General features: G+C 41.9%; 1 protein-coding gene across 1 annotated transcript in view; it reads right to left on the bottom strand.

Moving 5' to 3' along the window:
* Window positions 1–12279, bottom strand: part of LOC139912426 (copine-9-like) — a 110808-nt gene that overhangs the window by 20286 nt on the left and 78243 nt on the right. Inside the window, exons 13-16 of the mRNA XM_071900211.2 lie at window positions 12031–12084; window positions 11782–11843; window positions 10837–10883; window positions 7108–7289 (exon numbers count right to left, since the gene is read on the bottom strand). Of these exons, the coding sequence (XP_071756312.1) occupies window positions 7108–7289; window positions 10837–10883; window positions 11782–11843; window positions 12031–12084 (345 nt within the window). The remainder of the gene's footprint in view (window positions 1–7107; window positions 7290–10836; window positions 10884–11781; window positions 11844–12030; window positions 12085–12279) is intronic.

Here is a 12279-nt window from a genome sequence, read left to right as displayed (position 1 = left end):
CTGTCCGCATTAACAAGATGCTTAGAGCTGAAATTGAGTTTCCACTTGAAGACTCCATTTTCTGGACCGACAGCACAACAGTGTTGAAATACATCCATAACAGAACTGCACGTTTTCGAACCTTTGTAGCCAATAGGGTCACTGCCATTAGAGAGGGTTCTGACGTCTCGCAATGGAGATATGTAAGCTCAACACTAAATCCGGCAGACCAGGCATCAAGAGGCGTTTCAGTAAGTGACTTCTTGAAGAGCACCAACTGGATTTCTGGGCCGGCTTTTCTTAAGCAGCCAAAAACAGAATGGCCTAAAATGCCAGATGACATCAGTCAAGTGGATGCTGGAGACCCTGCGATAAAAACAAGTGCATTAGTTGCAGTTGTGACAGGTACAGAAGACCCAATTGACCAGCTATTGACTCATTACTCCACCCGGCATAAGCTCAAGAGAGCAGTAGCTTGGATTCTCAAGGTGAAAGAACTACTCAAACAGCTAGTCCACAAACGTAAGGAGCCTGGATGTGGTCTAGACTCTGTGCCTGTTCATAAGCAGGCACATCACCTGAAGAAGGCAAAAATAAAACTGACTTCCTCTTCACTAACTACAGATGATCTTGAGCAAGCAGAGGAAGAGATTGTCCGTCTATGCCAAAGGAAAAGTTTTCTGGAGGATATAGTAACACTTCAGAGATATGGATCAGTAAAAAGAAAGAGCCACCTATACAAACTGTCTCCAGTGCTTCAGCATGGTGTATTAAGAGTCGGTGGGAGACTGAGTAAATCAGCTATGCCAGCAGCAGCGAAACATCCAGTTATTCGGCCTAAAAGTCATCATGTGACACAACTTATCCTCAGGCACATACACGAGGAGGTCGGCCACAGTGGCAGAAACTACACCTTGTCACGGCTGCGGCAAACATATTGGATACCGGGTGCAAATGCTGCTGTTAGGAGGATCATCACCAAATGCATTGTGTGTAAAAAACAAAGTGCCGTTCGAGGTTGCCAAAAGATGGCAGACCTACCCCAAGACCGGTTGCTTCCGGATGAGCCACCATTTACCTATGTAGGAGTGGACTACTTTGGCCCATTTGAGGTGAAACGGGGCAGAGGAACAGCTAAGAGATATGGTGTCATATTTACATGTTTAACTGTACGAGCTGTTCATATTGAGGTGGCACATTCCTTGGATACTGATTCATGCCTAAATGCAATTCGCAGATTCATCGCCAGAAGGGGTAAAGTCAAACAGTTAAGATCTGATAACGGTACCAACTTTGTTGGAGCAAACAGAGAACTGCAGAAAGCCATTGAAGAATTAAATGGTGCCCAGATACAGAACGCTTTGCTTAAAAAGGGAATCTCCTGGAAGTTCAATCCTCCCTCAGCTTCACATCATGGTGGCATCTGAGAAAGACAGATCAGGTCCATCAGGAGAATTTTGAATGCACTGCTTCAACAGCAGACCCTTGATGACGAGGGATTACAAACTGTACTATGTGAAGTAGAGGCCATCATTAACGATCGACCTATTACAAGGGTATCAAATGACCCCAATGACCTGGAGGCCTTGACGCCAAATCACCTCCTTCAGTTAAAAACTCAGCCATCTCTGCCCCCTACTCTTTCTAAAAAGGAAGACTGCTACGCTCGCAGAAGGTGGCGTCAGGTGCAATATATGGCAGATTTGTTTTGGAAGCGGTGGACGAAAAAATATCTTCCAGACCTCCAAGAAAGACAGAAATGGGCCCTTGCACAAAGAAATTTCCAGCCAGGGGACATTGTCCTGGTCATAGATGACTCAGCACCAAGAAACTCATGGATTATGGGTCGTGTCCTGAGTACAACTCCAGACTCCCAAGGTCTAGTACGACAGGTGAAAATCAAAACAAGCACCAGCATATTGGACAGGCCAATAACTAAGTTATGCCTGCTCTTAGAGGCTGACTAATTGAAATGGACATTCAGTACTTTTTTCAGTTCCAGTTCCTAGTTTGCAACCTAGAAGAAGGAAAGACTTTTGGACTCTTAAATACTCTAAGTGTTCCATAATCTGTGTATTACATAGAGTAATTCTATTTAGCGGCTCTATTTTGAATTTATGTGGTAATTGTAAAATAGTCCATGCATTTGACAATTAGGGGCCGGGGTGTTAGAGCCGAAATAGATTTTTTGTTATTGTGAGTATGTAAATATGTAAATGTACTTAATCTAGTCTTAATCTTGTTTGCATGCAGACATTATATGGGTCAAATTATTTAAGTATCGTTTATTTTGTTACACTTTATTGTATGACATAGCACTGTGGATAGGTAGAGCCATAGGTGCTGTTTGATGGCTGCTAGACGGCCCCTTTAATGCAGGTGTGGTCCTCCCTTTGTGTGTGGCAAGCGGGAGAGCCAACTAGTTTTTTGACCGCAGTGAAATGTTTTGAATGTTTTGTTTTGAAAGGCTAAACGCCAACAAATATAATTGAAGAAGAATATTTCGTTAGTTAAAAACATGTTGTGAATTTCGGAAGAGATTACATCTATCTTTTTTCAATAAATTTTGACTTTTGGACTTTACAACGCTTTGGAGTTATTGGAAATGTATGGATCACGCGAGTCGGAAACAATCCTACGCCGCCACCACTGGAATCTAATTCTACATATGGCATTAAGTTTAGTTCATCTCTAGTTATTTGTAACCATGTACCTTAGAATTGATCTAAGCCCCACACTGCTTTTTTTTCAGCACAACCAAAGTGAGTTAGCTGTTCTTTATTAAGGAACGGTGCTTAACAGTGTATCAGGCTCTTTGGAAATGCACATCAGTCTCTTCATTTTTAAGAAAAGAAGATAATATTATCTATGTATTATTGCTTTTGTTTATTGCTTTATTATTATTTCTAGATGTCTTATCTTTTATTAATTTAATATGTATTAACTTTCTCAATGTTTGACTCTTGGTGTTCCATTGTAATGTCAAAATTAAGAAAACACTTGAGAAAACAAGGCATACAAAGCATATTGAAAGCTGCTTCTAGACAAGTAATTAACATCCAGGGATGGACTGGCCATCTGGAGTAGCGGGGGTTTTCCCGGTGGGCTGGGTGAACTGTGGGCCGGGCGGTGAGTCCAGCAAGACCTCAAGGATAAAAAAGTCCCATGCTGTTTGGTAGTCCTGTGTGTGCGCGTGTGTGTGTGAGTCGACCTAGCAAATGAACACGGGAAAAGCAGCAGACCAAAAATGTAAAAAGTGGGGCTGAAAAATGAAGTGAAGAAAAAATAAAAGTCACCTAAGGCAGATGTGACCAAATGCCAAAAATTGGTTCACTTATTTTGTCGCACTAGAGCTGACAGAGTAATATGCGTCTGTTCTCCTAACATCAACATGAAGCAGCATAATGTTACCACATAGCTGGTATTACGCTGCCTTCAAGTACTGTCGGGAATATCAGAGCAACGAGCTGAGCACACATGAACGATATAAACAAGAGGGTTTATGGTCGGAGAGCATGGAAACCTTGAGAACAACTACTGGTAAAAGTGAGGTATTTTTTGTATGTTGAATTTAAGTATATCACCCCATATGTTAAATGCCACCTTCCTTTTAAAGATTCTAAAGAAAATAGGCTTCATCTCTAAAAATACTTTCTTCTACATGTGGCCATATTGTGAGGAGTGGGATAGTGGGTGGAATATCTGTGGGTTGGTTGTGGTGGGCCAGTCTGGGGCTGATTGTTGGGGTTTGATTTAGTGATGAAGACTGTGATGAAGATTTAGTGATCAACCTGCTGATGTTTCACAAGGACCAGAGGCTAAATTGATGTTGGTATGAAAGTCTGAGGGAAAGACATCATCAACTAGCAAGAACTGTTGATGGAAGTTCATAAGCCCTCGACTGATACGTACATCCAGACAGACAGACAAGCCAGAACAGTATATCGAGAACTTCACAGAGAGCGATATTGAAATGCACTTTTGTGAGTGAAGTGGTGCAAAGAACACAGCAGTGTACTGAGTCATATGGTCAGATGAATCATCCTTCACCCTGCTCTCAGCAAGCCAATGAGTACATGTGTGGACAATGCCAAAAAGAAGCCTAGAGGCCCGAGTGTTTGTTTACCACGGTGAAGGCTTCTGGCAGCTCTTTCATGGCGAAGGGTGCATTTTCCTGGAACAGCTGAGGTCCACCGCCATTAAAATACAAAACATTTCGATCCTGATAGGAGTGGAATCGTCCGACATGAAAATGTGTCCATCCACAGGGCGGCACTAGTCACTGACAAGCATGAAAATGCTTGTCAGCCCAATCCTCAAAACACTAAATGATATAGTGTTTTATCCCTCAAATAGAGTGGCACTTGTAGAATCAGTGCCAAGCTGCATTGATGCTGTTCTGTGGACTCGTGGTGGCCCCACACCTTCTTAAGAAACCTTGTGTTGATGTTGCCTTTAGTTTTGCTGTATAACCTGGTAGCTGTTGATGGTTAATTATCTTCTCTTTTTCTAGGGCAGGTTCACTCACATGCCCTGAGGTTTTCTTCCACCTCTGCCCAGCGTTACCTTTTAATTATTTCCTCTGAGACTTTTTTGTTCAATAACACAGACTTCAGCACTTTCAGAAAACAGTCTTAATTAACCACTGACCCAGACTAGCGGTGCAGTAGAAGCTCCTAGCCTGTCAATGTCAATGCTGCTCACGATAGACAAATATTTAATCAAATGTCCTTTTAATGGAGAAACTCCTTCAAGGTACATTGACTCTTAATTTACTGGAAATGAATTAGCGAAAATTTGCATGTTTGGTTATGTGTTTATGTGTTCTTCACGATTGGTGAGGAGTTAATTCATGTCAGTGTTGCTGGTTAATTCATTATTCCAACCTTCATATAAACCAGCAATGTGTTTCTAATTAAGAGGAGGGAGTGGTGGATGTCTTTTCGAACAATACCAGCCTCCCTTAATCATTTTTCAAAAATAATCAGTATATTTCTGCATAGGTTGTTAGCTCAATGTGTTTTAGAGAAGTTTTGGTCAGCCTGGTCACAGTCCCAGGATAAGCGGGACAAGCATTCTCAGACAAAAGTACCATGCTAAAACTTTACATTAGATGAACTCTAGTTTGCTTGCTGTTCCTCCAGCAGCCTCTTAACAATAGATTCCTAATTAGAGTTGCCTTAGCATGACGCAGCTCCAGGCTTTGTCACGCTGAGGTGAACTCTAATTGGGAAAGCTGATTGAACGGCCGCCCAGAAATGAGCAAAGTTATACAGAGTGATGAATCTAGACAAGCCAGATGCCAACAGTTTCGTCGGCCATTGGATTCTAGATAGGGGGTGGGGTGTCAGGAAGAACAAGGGATTTGAGTGTAAGGAATGAAAGAGTGGATTGAAATCGACAGTTTCAGGTCAGAGACTCTTGGGTAAGAGATCTCTCCAGTCCACTTTGAAAGACCTGAGGCGTGTCGTTGAGATGTTTACCCGAAGAGTCTTATGAAAAGACCTGACTGTTGCATCTTTTTCTGAAGAGCTCCTAGTATTCTTATCCTGCAGCCTTGGAGCAGCACCAAATATAAGACTCTTTTCTTTTTATGTTCTTCCACCAGTCTCCCCCGCCCTGTTTTTCTCTCAATTTCTTCTGAAGTATCTATCCAGGGAGATAGTGCTTGACGTTTGGAATCCAAGGATGAGTTTTCTCCGTTTCGGTACTTTGGTAATTGCTGTTGTTGGCGTCCTATTGGCTGACAATGCTAAGCTAAGCACCGTTTCATCAAAAAGTCTATTTCTGTCCTGTTGTTTGTCTGTCTGCTCTCTTGTTTGTCCGCTACTCCCAACCTATCAAACAGATGGAGTTTTTTCCTCTCGGTGTGAAGATGCTGCATGATTCACAGTGTTTTCTTCCTCCCACCCTTTGTTCCTTTCCTCTGCCTCGTTCAACCACTTCACACAGCTACTCCACAATACCCTATAGCTTGTGGGATTACACAACCCTGCTGCACGGCTTCCTTTCATTGACTTAACTAGTTGCCCGGACTTAGTTGCATCGCTGTGCGGAGTCAATACATTGCAGGTGTCCTGGCAGAGGGGAGGGCTGCAGGGGTGGGTTTGGTCTTTGTCGAAAACCACGCGATTCAGACATCAGAGGCAAAGTTAAGCACAAGCTTTTCAACAGGATCAAATCAATACTGGCCCTTTGGCTCTTTACAAAGTATACTCAATATTATGCAATGATATTACACATCTTTGTTCATGTCAGAGGAGAAATAGGCGAAAATACATAGGTAGTGCATTGACTGAGTGTAAAAATACTCAAACGTGCTATAAGTTACTTACTTATTTACAGTAGCTTTCAACAGCAGAAACAGTTAAAGGAGCACTATTATAGGAATTCAATTTTTCCTCTGTTTATATACCTATATGAAGAAAGATTTAAATGAAGACATTGTTAAAATCGGATTCTGTTTCAGTGGTTAAATCTAATGTTATTGCATTTTCCACAATCAATTATTTTGGTCAGTTTCAGACTAACTACGCATCACAACCACCTTCCTGGCCTCCCTCTTCAAACTATTGCTGTAATCCTTCCCGTCAAGCAAGCTTGCAAAAAACGCAAGGCAATCTATTGCAGTGGGTTAGCTCACAGTTGTATTACTCAAGGAAGGATGTAGCCAAAGTTGCCCTTGAAGAAAGTCCAAAATAGAACTGGGCTCTACTTCAGCACCAAGGCCTTGCATCTGACAGATGGACACATTTCACATCCTGGCAGTGATTTAGTCAGGACCCTCATTAGTCAGCCATAAATAAAACTTTACAAAAAAACAAGTTCAGTATGGCTATTGAAAATGTATGTGAAAATAGATAATTGACTGCGCTTTGTGCTCAACATTCAATCCAAAATAATACTAAGTACCTCTTCAATGAATAACATTTATTACTAGACTAAATTATGTAGCAACAATTAGCTTTTCTCAGAGGTAGCACTCTAAGGTCAATACAGCACTGAATCAGTACAATGTTACAGTGAAATGGATTCACGCACACACACACACACACACACACACACATACACAGAGACAATAGAACTACCATCCCTCTCTCTCAGTGTCTTTCTATCCGTCTCTCTCACCAGTGGGAAGGCGTGGGAGATCTTCCCGTCCGGGGGAAGCTTGGCACCGAAGCCGTAGGCAGGGAAGAGCTTGTCACTGTCGTAGTCCTGGATGATCTCCCCCACAGCCTTCAGGGCCATGGCGTAGGCATTCATCTGGTAGGGACTCATATAGTGTAGTGAGGTGGGCTGGGATGGGTTGCCTAGAGAGAGAAGGCCCACAGACACACACACACACACACACACACACACACAAGGCAAAGGGATCTGATATTACAGCGGGATTAGGAGAAGCTATATGGGCTGTGAAACATGCAGCAATTGATATTAGCAATGTTTACATGACCACCAACACTTAGATCTTTTTTGAGAATACTGTAATCAAGACATGCAAAGACCTTAATCTGATTATGTTATATTAATTACAGATAAATATTCAGATATTAATACTGCAATTAAGACATGAGGAGGACTGTGATATTAATCACATTACTGCAGGGGTTGTTTGGAAGTGTAAGCACCATGTCAGGGCTCTTAACTAACTTTTTTCACCATCCTCCCGGAACCGTCCCGAAATACAATCTAAGCCGTCCCGAAATGACTGTGGGCCGTCCCGAATTTAAAATCTTACGTTTGGTGTAATCATCGATAAAAAGTAATCATATGGATCACTGGCACTTCACACTCTCTCTCTGTGGGCCTGATCTAGGATGTCGGTAATCAAAAGGAGTCTCCTCCCCTCAGAGCTCTTCCTTACCGCCTCAGTGGCTACCAGCTTGCCTGTCACCTCCCGCCGGCCGCCACTCCCTCCGTTCAGCCCCTTTGCCGACCGGGCCAATCCTGCCTTTATCCGCTTCATTTTCCGTTTCATCATTAAACATTTCCTCCAATTCAACAAAAAGTCTCCCTCAGCCTCAGCCATTTTTCTCGTATCGTAAGTTGCTTGTTCATATCGTAAGTTGCTAGTTAGCTTCGTGAGTTTAGCTTTGTCATGTCCGTTACATTACATTACATTAATACTAGCAAGCTTAACGCTGCCTACCTCATTGACTTGGGTTGAATTCCCCGTTGCAGCTGCGGCTGTCGTGAGGTCAGAGGCTGGCGGTTCAGGGTCTGGCTCTGCTGTGCGTTTTCCTGATGTTTGCTTTCTTGATGTAACGTTAACGTTAAAAAAATGCAGTATCCCACTACGGGACGCCATTGCCATTGTGTATCACTCTGACAGTCAATACCGGCGGTGACAGGCGTCTGACAGGATTTCGCGGGTCTAGATAACGTTACTTAGTAACGTTTGTGCGCGTGTGTGTGTGTGTATGTTGTCAAGAAGGTTTAATAAGAACTGTGTGTGCTACACAAAACGTGCAGTCAGTTTCATTTTCATCGCCGTTCATTGTAACGTAACGTAACGTTAGCAGTTGTTTTTTTTTCAACTCTCGTCCCAAATTCGTCCCAAAATTAATTTACATCCTCCCCGATCCTATTTTTATCGGCCCCGGGACGACGGGAGGTCCTTAAGCTCGAGCCCTGCACCATGTTCTGGGTAACCCTGCCCATCTGAATTTTGATTGAGATAGTTTTGAAGTGATGAATCAAAATTTAACAGTGAAATTCAAAACTGTCTCCTAAACAGTGAGCAGCGTTCCGTCCAGAGAGAGCTGGACTCACCAACGTTAGATCTTTTTCCTCTCTGGTCCCTGTGGTATCTTTGGTATAAAGCATCACAGACCGGCTGGGTTGGTAAGCATGAGCGAGCTGTGTGACGTTTACTGACGTCACATTACAGGATTTATAGGTTCAATTATTTCAAACAGTTACCTCTCGCTGCCATTTGGAGCCGCCAACATGTGAAGTTGCCTAGTGCAGCTTTAAAGGATATGGCTGGTGTTTTTAAATACATTTCTTATCGTCAATAAATCCTATGAAAATAACAAAATTAACAATGCGTTTGCTCTACTCCCATTACTTTCCGACTTCCCACGTTCCCTTTTAAGCCATCAAACCGGAAGTCAATGGTAAGCTAAAAACCTTTAAATACAGCTCACAAAGACAGAGCTTCAATTTTAAAAATCGCTAACTGTTACCACGAAAAGTCAGGCTATTGTAGTTATTACCAAATCAAATTCAAATGGGAACAAATTCTTCATTACGCCGGGGACTATTTTCGGTGCTACAGAACTACTTTCCTGAGATCGCAAAGTGTTTACAGTCGGCTTATTAAGTTGTTTGAGGAAAAAGTCGGCCGGCCCAGTGCATCGTGATGATGAAATATGCTGCCAGAGCAACGGCATGGCTCTTTGATGTTTTTAATAGTTTTTTAATACAATGGAGTTCTATGGCTGCTGGGACATGGCTTCATTGGGCACCGGCTACATGGACGAGACTTGTTAACAAAACAAATTCATTGCTGATCTTGTTATTTTCATAGGATTTGTTGATAGTAAGAAATGCATAAAAAAAAAACCACCAGCCTCATCCTTTAAGAAATGCAAAGACCTTAATCTGATTATGTTACATCTATTAAAGTCATATTCAGGTATGATAATTGTATTATTGGAGGGTTGTTATAAACACCATACAAGCTGTGACACTGATTCTGAATCCTAACAGATATGTAGGCCAATGACAAATGGACTTGCTCCAAATTCACATTGCTTGTGAAAATGGTATAACATATATAATGTGTACAAAAACATTAGGAACACAGTATCTCAACTGTCTCGAGCCTTAACAATGCTTCCTGAACCTGTCTCCTCTCAATCGTCCTAGATCTCCACTTCATGGTCATAGCTTTCACATGGACTCACCTGGTCACTGAAAAAACAAGTTTTCTTTATGCTTTGTACAGTAAGTACATACCACTGCTGTCAGGTGAAACCCGACAGCATCATTACCACATCACTTTTGAGACATTAGTATAATGGCGTAAACAAGCAAGGCCATCGCTGCGAAGATTGGCAGCTTCTACACTGCGTTTTACATTGTGTGCCACCTTGTCAAATTTGGTGAGAAATCTGATGGATTATGGAACAAAAGGAGATTGTTTTACAGCACAAAACAGGAAGAGGCTGCTGTTCTTCTAGAACAGAGCTAAAGGTTTCAGAGTTTCTTTTTTTTTTTTTAAGATTTATTTTCAGGCATTTTATTCTTTATTTGACAGGGACAGTGTGAGAGAGAGACAGGAAGGTATGGGAAAGAGAGAGGGGAGGACATGCAGCAACTGACTGCGGGCCAGATTCGAACCCGGGTCGCTGCGGCAAGGACTGAGCCTTATATGAGCCACCGGGGCGCCCCAGGTTTCAGAGTTTCTGGCATCGGCAGATGGTGGAAGGAGTGAAAGGAAAAAAATCACTTCCAACATGTTGATCCTCTTCAGAGAGGGGGGGGAGGGACAGGGAGCAACAGGGTTTATGGGTCTTCATTCTGGGAAACACTAGCACTAACAATACCACTGGTGTGAGATAGAGGCTACCAATCGTCTCCGTTATGGTCTCATTTGTTTACGGTAATTATACCAAGGCCTCACCATTAATTTGACAAAGATATATTGCGTTGTAGAAATTCCACAATGGATTGTGAAATTATTTTCAGAAGACTGAGGGTCATAAAATCTTCTCAACCCATACAGGATCATGCAATCCTTCAAATGAAGCAAAAACTGTGGGAATCTCCAATATGGGAGTTAAGACATTTTCATCTGACAACAGCCATATGACATCTTCCCACATGCAAAAAGATGTAATGCTGTCCTACCGTTAGATGCTGTGAAGTCTATTGCCACTGTGAAATTGAGTTGTGTCCTGGTGGGAGATCAACAACATCAGTATCTCAAAACTCAAAACAAAAATATTAAGGCTGTGCCAGTATCTCCAGGTGGGAGCCCATTTACAGCTGTTCAGGCTAGACTGAGCAACTCATCAAGGGGGAGGCAGGGGCAGTAGGTTCAAACATTGCGGGCTTTTGAAGTACAGTATCAATATTTTATTCTGATATTTAATATCTTTACATTTGACCGTTTTCATGCCAAGTATTCAGTGTTTCCCCCAAAATGTTATTCTTGGCAGGGTGGAAAAGCCTCTGAAACTGCATTTAGACCATGTTGAAACCCAGGATAACAATGCTAATCATCATCATCATCATCATCATCATCATCATTATCATCATCATCATCATAAAGAAACCATCCAGTGTGCATATTATAGAATATGTAGTATATTCAATTCTATAATATACATTAGGGATGGGACTATATACTAATCTCACAATACAATTTGATATGTGATATCTCAAATCTGAGCAAATCTGAGACACAAATCTTTCTAGCAATGGCACTGGCTGCTAGAATGTAAACAACAATTGCAAAATGTCATTACAAAGTGTAAATAATAGAATTTGGATGGAGAGCTTGTGAAATTGTGATGGGCAAGCGTCTCATTTGTGATTACAGCAGAATAAAATGGAGCTAATATCGTGATTCATTTTTCTGCCCCACGATACGTATTGTCACATTTTTGCATTGCGAAACATTGAATTTCGATATACAGTATCGTCCCTACTAAATATATAATCAATCAAACTGCATCATATCCACCATATCAGAGGTCGAAAACGCTGACTGGACCGAACTGATTGTTCATAAAAGGCCAAGCTGTAACCGCACTCTGCACTAATGAAACGTTACGGACACGGAGCTCTTACCCTCCTCTGATGAAGTCCACAAACGTATATTCTGACTCCACTTTGAAAGACAGCAGAGTCACCTGCAAGGAGGAGCGAGAGCGAAGGGGAAGGATGGAAAAACGGGAAGAAAGTAGAAAAAAATGAGACAGAAATAGGAAATTACAGGGAGGCTGATGGCAAACAGCATTGGACATGTCACTCCTGCTGTGAAGCGAATGCATGAAACAGGTGACGGCTGCTGATGAAATGCAGTCCAACAGTCCTTACCGTCCCTGAATTGATGTATTTCTTCTTCTTGCCTTTCTTTTTAGGATTCAAAACCTTGACCGCAAGAGAAACAAGGAATGAAACTGGAACAAATGTGTCTGAGCAGAGAAAAGTTCTGCACTACATGTACTGTTTCCTGTGGGTGGATGGTGCAGATACCATATTGGTGTCGATAATATATTGTTCTCAGTTGAGGGCTGGAATTTATGATAAAAGAAATATTACATTACTGAATAATATATAACACTG

Source organism: Centroberyx gerrardi, chromosome 5 (assembly GCF_048128805.1).
Source record: "Centroberyx gerrardi isolate f3 chromosome 5, fCenGer3.hap1.cur.20231027, whole genome shotgun sequence".
Classification (NCBI taxonomy): Eukaryota; Metazoa; Chordata; class Actinopteri; order Beryciformes; family Berycidae; genus Centroberyx; species Centroberyx gerrardi.
Note: the sequence above shows the minus strand (reverse complement) of the source record. Positions and strands in the feature narration are given on the sequence as shown.